Here is a 17,227-nt window from a genome sequence, read left to right on the forward strand (position 1 = left end):
AGCGTGGAGGGGAGCGCCTTCGTGAGTGAATGGGTATATACCCAGACGGGTTCACAAAGCCCTATAACTGGTAAATGAAATGTTCATAAAATCATAATTAAACAAAACATTTACAACATACTATTACAACTAGTTTTCGACAATAATCGTTTGAGTATTGTCTGTTTCGAGCATATTTGTATCCAAAATTTGAAAAACGTAACGTGATCAAAAGTTACAGAAGTGTTTTGTCTTTGTCTATTTATGTACTCTATATATTTATATATCTACAATATAATTAAATTTATTTCCGTCGCCTCAAAAACATTTCCTGTATTTGTTCATTAGTGAGTCCCTTTGTTTCCGGCACTAAAAATAGGCCAATGATGGTGTCTATAACAGCGAAGCAAGCGAAGCTGTAGAAAGATCCGTGGACTCCGAAGAATTTGACCATGTAGGGGAAGACGCCCACGATGAAGAAATTGAGGAGCCACACCCATTCCATTAACAGCATGGAAGCGAGGCTTTGTACCTGATGGAGAAATAAAAACACATCGGATAAGACTAGTACAGTCTGAGCACTAACGTGTTCCTTACGTCAGTGTGTTGATCATGAACACACAAAAAATAAACAGTTGACACAGCCTGTAACAGCGCAATTTTTCAATAATCTTTCTTTATTATTTATAGCCAAACTTTAAAATATTCATGATTAGTTGATATTTATATTGTGTTAAATTATATTATTATTATTTCTTTATAAAAAATAATAATTGACACCCTTGTCATGGTAATAGACAACATAAGTCGCCTTAATTAAATTGAAGAAAAAAAAAATGTCAGTTTGGGCCACGTCTTCCAAGAAGACGACAAGCTCGAAGTCCAGCGGAGATATGCTGATTTTCAGTAAAAATATAAAAGGAACGGGAAACTGTGAGGAGGAGAAACGAGGATGTTGTAAATTAAATAAAAGAAACATACGTCGCTACCGACTAATATGTTAGTGTGATGGCAGGTACAAGGGTCATTCGACCTTTTAACCTGAACACAGCAATAATAAGTACTAATTTTTAGCGGTAGAATATCGGTCGAGGGGCTTACACAAAGTCTTACCACCAAGTAAGTTTTTTTTATGGTATATATTGACAGACGTGCATATGGGCCGCCTGATCTTTAATAGTCGCCACCGCCCATAGACAATGGTGCTGTTAGAAATGTTAACCATACCTTGCCAATGCGCCACCAACCTTGGAAATTAAGATGTTATGTCCCTTGTGCCTGTAGATACACTGGCTTACTCTAACCGGAACACCACGATACTGAGTACTGCTGTTTGGCGGTGGAATATCTGATGAGTGGGAGGTACCTACCCAGACGTACTTGCAAAATGCCCTACAACTCAGTAAGTTGTTGTTGTTAAGTATGGGAAATATAAGATAATAATATTCACTTTGAGCCGAGATTGCCCAGTGGTTAGAACGCGTGCATCTTAACCGATGATTTCGGGTACAAGCCCAGGCAGGCACCACTGAATTTTCATGTGCTTAATTTGTGTTTATAATTCATCTCGTGCTCGGCGGTGAAGGAAAACATCGTGAGGAAACCTGCATGTGTCTAATTTCAACGAAATTCTGCCACATGTGTATTCCGCCAAGCCGCATTGGAGCAGCGTGGTGGAATATGCTCCAAACCTTCTCCTCAAAGGAGAGGAGGCCTTTATCCCAGCAGTGGGACATTTACAGGCCGCTAATGCTAATATTCACTTCACTCAAAGTACATCCTCATGTCACAAATATTTTTCGATCTGGATTACTTCAAGTAAACATTAAACTATAAATATATTTCCTTAATTACCAAATCAAAACCCCGAAAAAATCCATTGAGGATACATTAATTACATTACTTAATGTGTTTTTATTTCGTGCAAAAAATTGTAAATGCCAAATTTCTTGTTCGTACCATTTATATTTAATCAATAGTATTCGCATTTCGCATTTAACCCTTAATTGACTAGAAGGTTTTTGACCTACTGTGAATGAAACACTTTCAGAATTAAGTACGAAACACTAACATTTCAGATCTATTCTAAGATATTTAATAATAAGCATAAATGTGCAATAATAGAAATCAGTGCCAAAAAAGTTCTGTGCATAAATTAACTAAAACATGTAAAAAGTCGATTGAGTTATGCGTATAACCCTACTTAAATGAAAGTCAATTAGTTGAAGTCAATTTGATTAAGTTTTAACATAATAAAAATGCCCAAGTCTTATACAAAAACATAGAAAAAATTAAAGAAGAATATTTACTTTTTTTTTTACACAGAACTAAATGTGATACGAAATTATCTCTTAAAATCATGATTGATGACTTCCAGGCTTTTTATATTCCTTGTATGATAATGATTCATGACCAATAATAAAAAGATTTTCGTTCTACTAATCCAATTTATTATAGCTGAATGTTTTTAATGATGCATGACATTTATTAATTACTAGACCGTCCGCGGCTACATCCACGTGTGAGGGGGGCAGGTTTTAGGTTAGGTGGGTCGGATAAATGGGCCACTTGATTTTAAGTGGTCATCACCGTCCATAGACATTGGTGATGTAAGATATATTAAGCATTACATCGTCAATGCACCACCAATCGGAACTTAGATGTCCTCTCCCTTGTACCTGTAGTTACAACTGCTTACTCACCCTTCAAACCCGGAAGTATAATAAGTATTGCTTTTTGGCGGTAGAATACCCGATGAGTGGGGGGTACCTACCCAGACAGGCTTGCACAAAGCCCTACCACCAACTAAAAGTCTTATCTGTACCCCTGACAGACTGTAAGATTTCATATTGATCTCGATCTAATCATTGAATGAGGTACTGTAGTTAAGACTTGAAAGATAAACAGACAAGGCTCTTTCTATAATAAACCCTCGGGTCGTGTGTTTGATTATAAAAAAAAAATAATCACATACAGCCGCTTAGGAATTCGATGACATACAAACGTACACAACGATTATATGTATATAAATATATGTATGTATAAAATAAATATACAATCTCGGCGCCGATTGTTTAAGATAAAATATTTATTCCTCAAACTCTGCAATGAAGATAATGTCGTTATTTTTATCTAAATGTAAATTTATTTTATTTGATATTTACAGAACTGTGACGTCATATTTCAATTTGAAGTAGCATTCTTATCAATATTTAATTTGTATTAGTTGGTATGTCAGTTTGTATAAAATGTAAAAAGAAGGAACTACTAGCGATGCACCCAGGCCTCGCACGGGTGCAGCTTAGTAAAAAAGATAATCCATATTATCTTTTATAATACGACGATATACGGAAGGTGGCCGATAGAACATGGATGAGAAGGGCCGAAGATCGGGCTCAGTGGCGCGCCTTGCGGGAGGCCTACGTCCAGCAGTGGAATGACACAGGCTGGTCATGATGACGATGAAGATGATCTTTTATAAAAGCAGTTATGCCATATCCATAAATATAATTATGCCATGCGCTCAGGATTGTGGTATTTTTTTTTTATAATTGAATCGTTATATGATGAGATTAACTCTTACATACAAATACACAAATTTTACCTCTTAATAATATGAATATAGATGTTATAGAAAAGGACAAATTTTAGGCAAATAATAATAACATCCTACTCAAATACTACTGTAATTAATCGAACTTCTAGAAATTATTTTTTGACAAATATGTTTCTAGAATAATGTGTGTTCTATATTTGTTTATAATTTTATTGTGATATTTAGTAGAAGAAAATATATAAAGCTACGTCTAGATACGTGGTTTTTTCCGTGTCTCCGTTTCGTATCAGCGTCGCGATCGAAAAACTCTAGACGCAAAGTTAGAATAGACCGTAACGTCGCTGCGATCATCGCGTGTACATTGTGTGAAGTTTTGTATCACCTTTGACACAAACGAGTCATGACGCTGAGGCCGTATATCCAAACATCCAAAAATCCAATCAGTTTGGAGGTACAGTACGGACAAAAGATCTGGAGGCAGCTTATGAGGCACGTAAACTCGTAATATCGACACAGGCGTATTTGTGTAAGCATGTCGGTGTATTTTTAATAGTGATAATGACTACAAAATGTACCGTTATTATGACATCTAAGATGTCAAATGTTAGTGCACATAATTTGCACAACTGAAAGCCAAAGCCAAAGTATGAATTGAATTAATACAGCTCACGCAGCCTTTCATTGGAAATACTCATTTATAATATATTCATATGTTTTTCGATGACATAATAACTACATACCTCTGGTATAAAAGCTTCCGCTAGCAACACGTATGGTACACTCCCAGAGCCAAACATGAAAGAGAAGCAGAACAGCAATATGAGCACGGCTGTCACCCATGGGGGTAGAATGCTGGTCTGAATAAGTACGCCCATCCCTGCCAGACAGAGCCCCACAGCGATTGAAGAGGTTACGAGAAGGACCTGTTAAAGAAACTGACTTTAGTAGAGGTATTTGACTGCTATATTGAAAAAGTCAAATTTGTTGCCTAAATAATTGTTTCTAACTCTACCAATTTATGTATTGGAGTTCGTTGCTTCAAATTACGTCGACAGCCTCATCAGATTTCATAATACGACGATATATGACACTTGGCAATATTCCAAACCATAAAACGATATTACCACAATCATTCAACGCATCAGAAACTATTTGGAATCACACACGAAAAAATCGGAACTCACTTACTCAGCAAAACGATAGTGAGAGTGATTTTAAAGACTATTCACTGAAGCAAGGGGCACTTATTTTTAGTGATTAGATAGTTCAGTGATGTTTTCGGATCGCACGTGAAAGTACTACTTTCATTTCTTGGTCTTGGAACTGAATGAGACGACGCAAGTGCTATTCACACATACTAATGCACCGATTTGTATCAGGTCATCTATTTGAATCTAGATTGCGTTTTTTACAATGTAATTGATTTTGGTGAAATCTATAATAATCGGTTGAGCGTATTCTGGACAAAATAATCGATTATTCGAGAATATTGAGACGTCAATTTTCAAATTTAGAACAGCTGAATAATAATAACTTTTTTTTAAAATAACGCTATACAAATTTACATCCTTAGGTTGTTGATAAAGATTATGCGCAACTCTATGTAACAAGGTCATACCTTTATTTACCAAAGTTATATGCAATTACAACCGCGATCATAAATTTAGTAAATTTATCTTTGCTAATATTGTCAGGTTGGTTTCAGCTATAATTTACTTATTCATTCCAGTTATTTACAAAACGAAGTCTTGGCTTGGTGATAATTTTGTTCAAATACTCACCCGTCTTCCAAACTTGTCGGAAAACAAAGCACTTAAAAGGCTTCCAAAGAGGAGGACCAGCGCAAACATCACGGAGCAGAAATGTGAGGAGAGACTGGGTGCAGCACTCCCGAATATGTCCTTGGCATAAACCTGCACCGCTACCATACCCATCATCACCTGTTAAAATAAAACCCATCAACGATAGATTAATTAGAATTAAATTGAACCTTATGACCTTGAAACTCCTTGCTTCTGTACCTAACCGCTCATCGTATACCAAAGGTGTGTTCAATATTGCACGCACTAATCTAAAGTGCTTTTAGAACGATTTGTTAATCGTAGAGAAAGGTTAAACATTATATTTATATGACGACTTCTCTCTGTTCTAAATTGATTTAATTTTGTTTTAAAATAGTTTTTTTTTGTATTATTGTCATAGCACAAATACAATTATTATTGTACCTTTAATATTGAACCATCCCAGATCCCAATATTGAGTTAAAAGATAGAAAATAGAACAATAAAAATCGCTTATATACATAGATACAAAGAAAACAAAACACTCTCCTTATTTCCAATCCGTTAAAAATAAAAAATAGTAAAGCTAGTAAAAGGCGTTTATGTTTACAATGTTAAATAATCTTAAACAATTTCAACTAAAACGTCAAGAGCAGAGTGGCGCAGTGGAAGCGTGCTGGGCCCATAACCCAGAGGTCCGTGGATCGAAACCACGCTCTGCTAGCATCATTTTTATTTTTTATTAACATATTTTTTTTGTTATTTTTTATATCGATATAACACATAGCATTAACCACAATTCTATTTATTTAATTCTTTATAAATATACATTCCCATGTACAAAATATCATCACTAACATTCAGTTATAAGGACTGGTGTCTTGTATACGTTAAAATATTAAATTTGAAACACGTATATTCCGAACAAATAAAATATATAATTAATAATGTATTTAAGTTTTTATACTTACTTGTACAGACAGCGTAAGACCAACTACAGTGAAAGCTCGTCGCGATGACGGGGAGACGACTGTGAAACAAAATTAAAGTTTCAATTACAGATGGCGCTAGTGTCCGTACAATAAATTTTAACCGTGTTTTTTTTTAGAATTGTCTTCAAACTATCACGTATTATTTGACTTAATAACTTAGTTGAGTTATATATTTTGACATAATTTTAAATTTTATATCATTGCTCAATATTATAGTAAATTAGAGTCAAACATATTCAATTAAATTCTTCAATTTCCCCGTTTAAATCTCGCTGATAGCTTACAAACTTTATAATAGTTGGTACAACTAGCGCCATCTAGGATCTGTGTTTGAAGTTTTTTTACTGAGACTATGATTGCTTGGTCTAACAATTTGCACAACATTCTTTAAAAATGACGTTGACATGTCTGCCTAGGGATTTTCAGACATCTGATGGTAAGTGGTTACGACTAACCATAGATATTGGCATATAAAGAAATAACCATTCTTCCTTCCTCCATCGCCAATGCACTACCAACCTTACGAACTGAGTATTATGTCCCTTGTGCATGTAGTTACACTGGCTCACTTGGAACACATCAATACTAAGTATTTGTACTTAGCGGTAGAATATATAACCGCAAACAAAACACCAGGAGAACAGGATTAAAATGAATGAATCTTTTCAATTCATCATTTCAGAATGAGTACTCTTACTAAAATCTATTTTGAGTTGCGTCTTTTCGTTATATAAATAAAAAACTCACACAACATTTTGAATGATGACATTTTCGGATTCTCCTCATCGTCATTGTTCAAATTCAGTTTTTCTTTTTCCGCTTCATCAGCCTTAGCATCTAAAACATAAATAAACGAGCGAAAAAGATACAGAGGGGCGATGTTTAATTTTATTCTTAAACTAGCGACTTTGCACATGTGGAATTTGTCAATAAAGTAATGAGCTGATACCAATATAATCCATACCATATAGCACTCAAGAATAATGAAACGATCTACCAGTGCTTTGTTTTAGAACTGCAACATAAGTTCCGTAGATTTTACCTCTTTATAATATTATAATATACATACATCATTTTTCAATTCATTATCAGAAATTATGATATCCAAAATGTAAGTCTATTTGTTCACTCTCGTAATATATCATCTTTTTGTTATTCTCTTAACTATGTCACATTCAGCTGCCCCGTTTTCTGTACTTCATGCTGACGTTACCAGCGTGTACGATAAAAATAAATAAATCCTAATTTAACTTTTTGATGCTTCGACATATATATGTATGCCATCTGATGGTTAGTAGTTAATATCAGGCATAGACATTGCTCTTTAAGATATATTAATCATGCCTTACGTTGCCAACGCGTATAACCTTTGGCGTTATAAAATACTTATCATTAAATGGCATAAAATAATGCAAAACTTCTACCAGAATCAACTGCTATTAGTTCCACGGCAGGCGTTATCTGCTGTTTTAGTCTTGAAAACTCTTCCATCACAACTTTTGAGGAGATCGACGCTCCTCTGTAATGAGCGATAGCCAAACGAGCGTCCTGCAATAAAATACCTTCTACAATTAATATCTGTATAGTCTGCATGTGAGCGGTCAAATAACATCAACATTTTATTCAAGTGGGCTTTTTAAGCACTTTTGCATCGTAGTTTTACAGAACTGTATTAAATGTATTGCTTCCAATAGGAAGGCAGAATTTACCAAGAAAAACCGCGAGAAACACAGCAGTAAATTAAATACAAATATTTTTATATAATATATCCTATCTACAAGTGAACTAGTATGTGCATATTACCTTTATGCTTTTTTATCCTCTATATATTTTTTTGTTAGATGATGTGTCTTATTTATTAATATATTTTTTTTACTTAATGTTCAAATATATAAATCGGCAAAAAAAACATTCTATTTTACTAATACAATGATCCAGTTGCTGTTCAATCGATGTAGGGACTATGAACGGGATCATATCATTGGCTCAAAGTTACGATTAAGACGAGTTTTATATTTTTGGGAAACTTTGATTGGAATAGAACCGGAAATGTATCCTAGACGTTATATAGTAACAGAATTCACCCCGAAATTTACGAATACTTTCCAAAGATTAATTATATATATTATTTCAAGTATGATCAGCTCTTCTGCAGAACTCATTTCGTCCGTCATTCGTTATTTTTTGAAACATGACATTTTGTTTTTATGCGTACTTATTTTAAACGTTAAGGACATAATTACTTTATGATATTTCACTAGTTTGTACATAGAATAATGTCCAGTGACACGAACTTTCGTCCACTTACCTCTTCCCGCTTTTGTCTCATTAGGTGTACAGGACTCTCGTTAATAGTCATCATAAGGCCCACGTAGATCAGACAGCAAATAATATTTGCCCATATAATATACCTGTACGTTAAAAACCATCCGAGGAGGTACGAAAGGAGGACCCCTAGACAGTAGAAGGTGATCGGTGCTGTAAATGGAAAATTAAAATTGAAACATATCTAAGGAACTCCTTCCTTCATAAATTTTCAAATACATACTAAATATTACTTTCATACAGCACATGCAGTTTTCCTCGCTGTGTTTTTCTTTACCGGCGAGCATGATGGGATAAATTCGAAAAATAAATTGGGCTGGGCTGACCCATATTAGGCTCATAGAACAGTACGTTAACCAAAAATGTACTTAACATACGGTAAGCAATGTTCTATTAGGTAAAGATGCCAATAGTCTGTCAAATGCTTAGAATTATCGGACGAGGTGAATTGGTGTTGCTGAAATATTTACTGAAAATATTTTTCCTCTTTTAACTAAACCACGGGTTGTGTCTTGCTTTCCTGATACCATGCCAGCAGTCATGATCATGTCATGTTGTCTTTAACTGGACTATTAACTATATTAAAAAGTCACAAAAAAATGGAAAAAGAACCAATTAAATCTTACTTAAAGTAATTTTGAAATGCTGAGAATAATGAGTCAATTATTTAAACTAGCCTGATGTCAAGGTCCCACGTATAGATTCTTCAACAACTTCAGATATAAAGATGGGCGAGTGAACCATAATGGCACCGCCAGATGTACCTCCAATGAACCTCGCAATAAGTATGACAATTGATGAACTTGTCAGATCGATCATCAACCAAGATATCTGGAACATAAGAATATTTTATTTATGAATTGATCTTTGCAGGCATGAGCTTGTCTATATGAATATCTACTTAAAAATTTGCTATGAAAAAAATATGTGTCTTACTACGCTGACAGAACCATGTGGTGATCATCCCTTAATTTAAATCGCTCCAAGTTGTACTCTCTTAATGAACCTAAGACGTGTTCTAATGATTCGATTTTAGCCCATCAATTTTTAAATTGATTTAATTTTGAATTTTATTTTATCATTTCCTTTACAAACAATTCGATGGGAGAAGTCAACTATTTATTAATAAAGGCCTGACTATACGATGCATTGACAGAATTTTCAAATATCATTATTATCAAGTATTTTCATATACTGTGTATATCCAAACAAGTTACCATAAGTGGCAGAGCTATGATAAGTCCACCCTTCTGTCTTCCGAAGACACTCAAAATCCAACCAATCATCGCCGTTCCCGCCATCGCTCCTAATGAAGGCAAACTTCCTACTAAGGAGCTCTCTAATTCAGTCATTGGTGAAGAAAGCAGAGTTGTATTTTTGTCTGTGTATAATTGTAGCGTGTATGATGGCCACACATACAGAAGACCAACCAGCATGTTCCCAATGGAACCTAGAAAATGAGAAAAATGATATAGGTATAATATAAAAAAAAAATCAGGTTGTTCACCTGCCCTGCCGTTATTGCCATACGCTGCCATTGATCACTTTCAAAGATGTTATGTGTCTTGTGTTTATTATTAATTACTAAGCAAATATTAGCCCTTGGGTTAAAAAATAGAAGCGCGTGGAACAGATAGTGATGCAACTTTAACGCAAATTAATAAATGCAAATTTACTTGGTGGTAGGGCTTTGCAAGCCCGTCTAGGTAGGTACCACCCACTCATCAGATATTCTACCACCAAATAACAGTACACTGTATTGTTGTGTTCCGGTTAGAAGGGTGAGTGAGCCAGTGTAATCACAGGCACAAGGGACATAACATCTTAGATCCCAAGGTTGGTGGCGCATAGGTGATGTAAGGAATGGTTAATATTTCTTACAGCGCCTTTGTCTATGGGCGGTGACCACTTACCATCAGGTGGCCCATATGCTCGTCCGCCAACCAATGCCATAAAAAAAAAAGAATAAAAAAAAAAATGAATACAAATTTCGACCGTTTTGCATTCCCTTTTCTATAAACAGAGTTGCTAAATTTCTTATAAAATGTTAATAAAGTTATGCTGATTGGTCTGATTGCTGGGCTACGACCTCCTCGATATTGGAGGAGAATGTTTGGACCTTATTCTACCGTACCATAGCTTACCATAAAAATGGGCATAAAATTCGCACATCATATCTAAATAGACTAAATTAAAAGTGGGTGAAACTGCAAAACGCACCAATATAATAATGTCCTATACTATAAGTTTCTCCGATGCGTTGCGTCTTTAGAGTCAAAATTTTGTGAAAATCGGGTTAGAAGTTTTGCAGTTGGGCATTACAAAAAAAAAACGCCTCCTTATTTTTTTTACGAAAGGTTGATTTGGTATTCTTTTAGTTCAATTCGAAATTTAAAAATATCAGTATCATCGGACTTGTTGTTTTTGATATCCATCTCTAAAGCTTCATGGATTGAAATATTTTATAAATAACATTGATAACAACTGGTAATTTATTAATTAGTAAATATTTGGTTAAAGTTATAAGTACTGCATTCTACAATTGACAATTCGTTATCACACGTAGAATTTATTTCAATCATAGAAAGAGGGGTTTTTATAAATATAACATTATTCCATTCGACCTACAATCATATGACGTCTGATAAGATCTCGGAAATATATGACAGGTGGATTAATTCATCATTGTACTGATTGTGTCCAGTGATATAAATTTACTAAAGGAAATAGTCTTGTATATAATATAACTATATCTATACACCTAGAAAAATATCTGGGTGCTATGAATTTACACATGAGAAATTCCTTCGAAGATTTCTTCTGTTTGGCGAACGCCCGGTATCCATAAATGTGAAGAAGTGGAGAGGAGAAGAATAAGGAGTTTTCACATCAGGTAAACGGAAAGAAGATGTGCAATGATTATGTTTTGAAAACATTATAAGATAATGTTATCAAAACAATATATATACATAAATGTTATAATAATAATCTGTCAAATATATTTAAATTTGAACTAGTTCAATCTGGTAATTCCAGGTCTCTCATTCTAGTTAAAACTGGTTACAACTAGATCATTAAAATTGTTATCATGAATAAATCAATTTTATACAATTTTATTAAACTTATCGTTGAAACAAAAATAAATATGATTTAATGATTGATTGATAGGAAAAATACGAGCGGCACTACTAAAGAAGTCATTTTGGTGCTGTGTAGATTTATCAGAAGCGTAGTAAATGAAAAACTATTCTATATCTGTATAGCTAATAGCTGAACCTGCTTTCCCGCGTGAAATTTATAAAACAAACTTCCAACCCCTATTCTACCCCCTTTCAAGTTTGTAGGTGTTATAGTTTCTGAAATTTCGTCATTCATTATCATGAGTGGTATTTCGCTTTTATATATAAATATTTATTTAATATATAATATATTAAATATTTGCTCATATCGAGAATCTAGAAAACGACTTGTCAGAGTTCAACAATATTGCTCTCGACCTCATTTATAGTAAATAAAATTTCAATTGACAGATTAAGAACAAATAATTAATGATAATAATAATAATGCGACCAATAAACAGTTCTTCATTAATAATGTTTTTGTTTTTTATATTAATCTTCACTTTTTTTCATATTTTTATATTCATATTGAAATTTTTGGGCTACGTTTGTTACCTTATTTATGAGGCAGTTATCTATACTAATATTATAAATGTGAAAGTAACTCTGTCTGTCTGTCTGTTGCTCTTTCACAGCCAATCCCCTGAATCTCTTTTAATTGGTACGGAGCAAGCGTGAACTTTAAGGAAAGTTAGGACTACTATTTTATGCCTTACGACCAACGCCTAAAACGCAAGCGAGAATTAGGCACATAAGATTAATCCATTTTGTTATTTGTCTTTATTTCGTCAATTCCGTAATTAAGTATTTGTGTACTTTGTTGGTGATATAATTAAAAAATACATTGCATACGATTGATGTTTTATTCCACCAATGAGTTTTTATTATGTTTTATCTGTGTTTCTTACGCGTTCGGTGAAGGAAAACATCGTGAGAAAACCTGCATGAGTCGTATGAAGATCTGCGATATATGTCTGCTCAAACTCATATTGCATTGTGTATTGAATAAGCTCTACATCGTCCTCCTCAAACGAGAAACTGAACCCAGTAGTGTGACATTAAAACTCTGATACTTTTTTTTGCATGAAGCTCTATCATCTCAAAGGTATGCCTGTTTAGTAGTACCAACTTTAACACGAGTTTATTTTAATAGTTAATATCTAGACGCTCTTTGAAACAGATTATTTAAATTAATATTAGAAGTAATAGATAAGTTATAATCAGAAAATGTTTAATTGTGTAAGTACAAAAATTTTAAAACCTTCTTACAGCTTTAGAACGTTTTAACTTACTTTATAATGACATTTCGTCTTCTTAGAGGTTTTATATGATGATGGCGAACCGAGCCCATTTACTAGTGGATCCGCAAAAATCCTTTTTTTTTTTATTATCTATATATTAAGAAGTGAATAGAGATATCTGTACTTACTTATTCCTCTTAGGTATCTGCAAGACCTCGCTCATTTCCTTATTAATCTATATATTAGGAAGTGAATAGGGATCTCTGTACTTACTTATTCCTCTTTAAGAATATTGCGCAAGCGATATAGTAAGTTTAGATTGATTGATAGAATATAGGTTGTCGCCCGCGGATTCGCCCGCGTTTTAAAGTTAGTTCGTTTGGTATTAGGAATAAAAAACCAACTAAGCAACGTGGCATTAATACTTGTCGAAATAAGCCTTATGTGAAATTGGGTATATTTCTTAAAGTCAATACCTAAGTAAAGTTTTTTACGAACAGCCTGGCTCCTTGTACTCAGTTTTAGTTAGATTTAAGTACCAGTATTTGGTAACAATATTTCAGTCTATTTATGAGATTTTATTTTTCATATTTATAGAGAATTAACTGCAGCTTCGCTCGCGTTTAAGGCCTAAGTCTATGTCTTTCCTTGGAGGTCAATGTTGCTTTGTGCCAAATTTCGTCAAATTCGGTGTAGATTGGCTGAGAGATTAGATGATTCTCTGCCATTCACAATGAGAAAGTCAAAATCATGCACCTTTATTAGCACGACTGAGAAACTGTTATGTGGTCTGCCTGTGTCTTAGAACCGACCTATGTGTCCGCTTTTGTAGATATATGTATATAATAATAATATAAATAATATATATAAATTTCAGCCCTGATGAAGTAACTTAATTTTTTGTCAAATTTAAGTAGCTTTGAAATTATAAAAAAATATAGAAGGAACCGGAGTAAGTGTCTGCCATTGAAGTTTTCTATATATTTTTTATATAATTTAAGATATCAAAAGGGCAGACTTGCTGCGATCACGTTTTGAAAGTTAATTTTTATGCTTTTCGACTCCACGGCACGCTCAAAGGAACCCTCGATGGGAATAGTGAACCTCCATTTCCCCAACAGCAGGTGAAGCAGTATATCTGGCAGTAATATGGAGCTTGCTACTATACCGTAAGTTTGCCGATCTCTGGTTCTCAGTCAGTCAGTCATATTAATATTGAAGTTCTCAATTTATATTTTATTACAATGAACTACTATCGAATTTCGACACTAGATCAACATTATTACCTATGGGCTAACTTATGGGAACTGAGATGTTACGTCCCCTGTGTCTGTAGTTACATAATCTTTAATTTATTTTATTTATTTTGTATTTTATACATAAATTGTAAAAGTAAAGTATTTATATAATTTATAATTTTATTATATTTTGCCACTAAGCCTTTTAGTTCTGAGTGTCTACTAATATTGTACACATCCTCCAAAATTGTTGGAATTAATTCTTAAAGATCCAGAATTGCAAACAAATATCTACTAAACAGTTTATCTACTAAGAAATTGATATTTGCTAACAGTATTTTTATAGTATAGTTGTTTTATTTAATAAATATGATCTATAGTAAATATATTTTATTATTTTTTTATTATTTGTGGAAGTATAGGATGGCTTTGTTCTATTTTTTTTGTTTGTACAAAAATATCAAAGTTTCATTTTAAATAACGCTTTAAATGAACAATGACCATAAAGCATACACAACGTACACACTTAAGCTTTTATTTAAATTAATAGAAAAATCCTAATAAAAAATATATTTATTTAAATAACGTTATAATTCAATAATGACCAAGAACCCTATTAACAAAATATAAACTTAAGCCGTTTTTATATTAAGTAATAATTAAACTCACACGCTACGCTTGTTTGGGCTTGATGCAACTTTCCCATTTTTGTACCGCACTTACACTGAACAACTGTCTACCATCACGTATTATCACTCAGTTAAAACATTTTGTGAATGTTTAATTACATAAAGGTATGGTAAATGTTTGAACATCACAACGCGATAGCGAACTTTGTGTAGTGTAGTCAACCGTCTACGTAAAACAAAATTATCGCGATTCTATTTTCAAAGCAGTCGATATCGATATATTATTATAAATGAGAGCATATTTTACTGTCGACTCGATTTGAATATCGAATGTCGATTTTAAATTTTGGTAATGCTTGCTTGTTAATTTTATGTTGGTAATTGTTTTAGATCGTGACGTGATCGTGATCGTGACGTGGTGCAATTCGGTACACTGTAAACAAAAAAGTTATCGCGGCTACAACACACAAAATCGAATCTTTATGTGAAAACCTAGGCTTGGTTAGATAATCTGGTAAATATAGATAAAATCGACGTTTTTTTATTTTTTTTAATAATACTATGCAATTAAATAGAATTACATATATATTTATGAAGCTACATCTAACACTTTTTATTAGTATGCGAACAGAATCATGAGTTCTTTTTATAATATGGTACATTTCTTATAGCACATGATAGTACGATATTTCTTATAATTACTAAATACTTACTTGAAAGATTTTAATGCGTTCGTCATCTCCTTCATTTATTTGTTTACAGCCGTCGTTCATATGATCGACAAAGATTTGGCAAACTCATTATGATTGCGACACTTGGAATATTGTTGGATAATAGTAAAAAATATATAATATGCTTTTTTATATGAAATGGGACAAATGTGCTACCAGGTCATCATCAGGTCAAATGTCTATTATTGGAGTTGTAAGAAATATTCATCAAAGCGCTACTAACCTTGGGAACTAAGATGTCATATTCTTTGTTCCAAAACATCTTATTTTCCATTACATTGGCTCACTCACCCCTTAAACTCAAGCACAATAATTCTAAGTATTGCTGACGGTAGAATATAGTCTGGCCACCCAGACGGACCACCAAGTAATTCATACCCTTTAGCCTTTATATTAGACGCATAAAGAACCATTAAATAAAAAAAAAAACATGCCCATCCATATGTCCTGAACATGTACGTTAGGATATATATTATAAAAAAAATAAGACTAGCTGATTTAAATTTTGCAATAAAACTTAGTATTTAATTTAATATTCGATTGAACGTTTATGAAATGAAATAATAGTTCTCAGACTAGTTTTGAGACGGCACAGTGGATATAATCTACATATCGTGGCGATAAGATCCAAGAAAACATCGCGGAGTTGCTGTGTTAAATTTGCGTTCACAATTTATCTTGAAGTGCCGCTGAAAAGTTTAAGTTGCAGAGGAGCAGACTTATCAATAATCTCCGAATCTTTATTCTCGATTTAAGAGGAATACATTGTCTAGTAATAGGATTATAATGTTAGTGTAGAATGCGTTAATGAACTATAAAATATGTTTAATTATTTTATATATCACACAACATTTCAATCGATATAATTACGAATAGTTTGATAATAGACCATTGCAAACAATGTTTTTTAACTATATGTATTTAAATTTATATTCATAAACGAGTTTGAAAATTTTAAACCAATATTAATAAATACATGGTATTATATATTTTTACTAATTAGGACAACGAATATAAATGATTATTTTGAGTGTGGCAGAACGGACATAACATCTCAAGGACTAAGCCGTTAAGTTCATTGATGATGTATGAAATTATTAACATTCCTTACAGTTAATGGACCATCTGATGGACAGTGGTCACCATGGTCAATAGATTGCGGCGCTATAAGACATAATAAAGATTCCTTACATTGCCCATGCGTCAACTTTAGGAACTAAGCTGTTATATTACTTGTGACTACAGTTACATTTTCTGTATAGTGTTTGGCGGTAATATATTACATTTACATTACATTAACAGCCTGTAAATTTCCCACTGCTAGGCTAAGGCCTCCTCTCCCTTTGAGGAGAAGGTTTTGGAGCATATTCCACCACGCTGCTCCAATGCGGGTTAGTGGAATACACATGTGGCAGAATTTCGTTGAAATTAGACACAAGCAGGTTTCACCGCCGTTGGGGTGAAACGCCGCGCACTAGGCGCGCTTTCCATGAATATTCAGCCGCCTCAGGGCGGCTGCCGCTGGTGGGGTCGCGGTTGTATGCCCTTGGCGATCCCGTGGCCTCACCACTCGGCGGCATGGTGGAAACCCGAGGATGGTTTTAGTGGGTAGGACAGGGCATTAGCACTAGCGTGC

General features: G+C 33.7%; 1 protein-coding gene and 1 non-coding gene across 2 annotated transcripts; one reads left to right on the forward strand and one right to left on the reverse strand.

Moving 5' to 3' along the window:
- Nucleotides 1-213: 213 nt before the first annotated feature.
- On the reverse strand, nucleotides 214-15,066 carry LOC125073307 (facilitated trehalose transporter Tret1-like). The gene is made up of 10 exons (XM_047684084.1): nucleotides 14,901-15,066; nucleotides 9,851-10,083; nucleotides 9,311-9,464; nucleotides 8,617-8,786; nucleotides 7,733-7,856; nucleotides 7,056-7,145; nucleotides 6,288-6,346; nucleotides 5,317-5,475; nucleotides 4,276-4,458; nucleotides 214-511 (listed from the first exon to the last, which is right to left on the reverse strand). Exons 1-10 carry the CDS (start codon nucleotides 14,935-14,937, stop codon nucleotides 284-286), a joined length of 1,437 nt encoding a protein of 478 aa, XP_047540040.1. The 5' UTR covers nucleotides 14,938-15,066; the 3' UTR covers nucleotides 214-283.
- On the forward strand, nucleotides 5,968-6,039 carry Trnam-cau. The gene has a single exon. It is a non-coding gene; the product is annotated as a tRNA-Met (tRNA).
- Nucleotides 15,067-17,227: the final 2,161 nt, after the last annotated feature.

This window comes from Vanessa atalanta, chromosome 24, assembly GCF_905147765.1.
Source record: "Vanessa atalanta chromosome 24, ilVanAtal1.2, whole genome shotgun sequence".
In the NCBI taxonomy this organism is placed as follows: Eukaryota; Metazoa; Arthropoda; class Insecta; order Lepidoptera; family Nymphalidae; genus Vanessa; species Vanessa atalanta.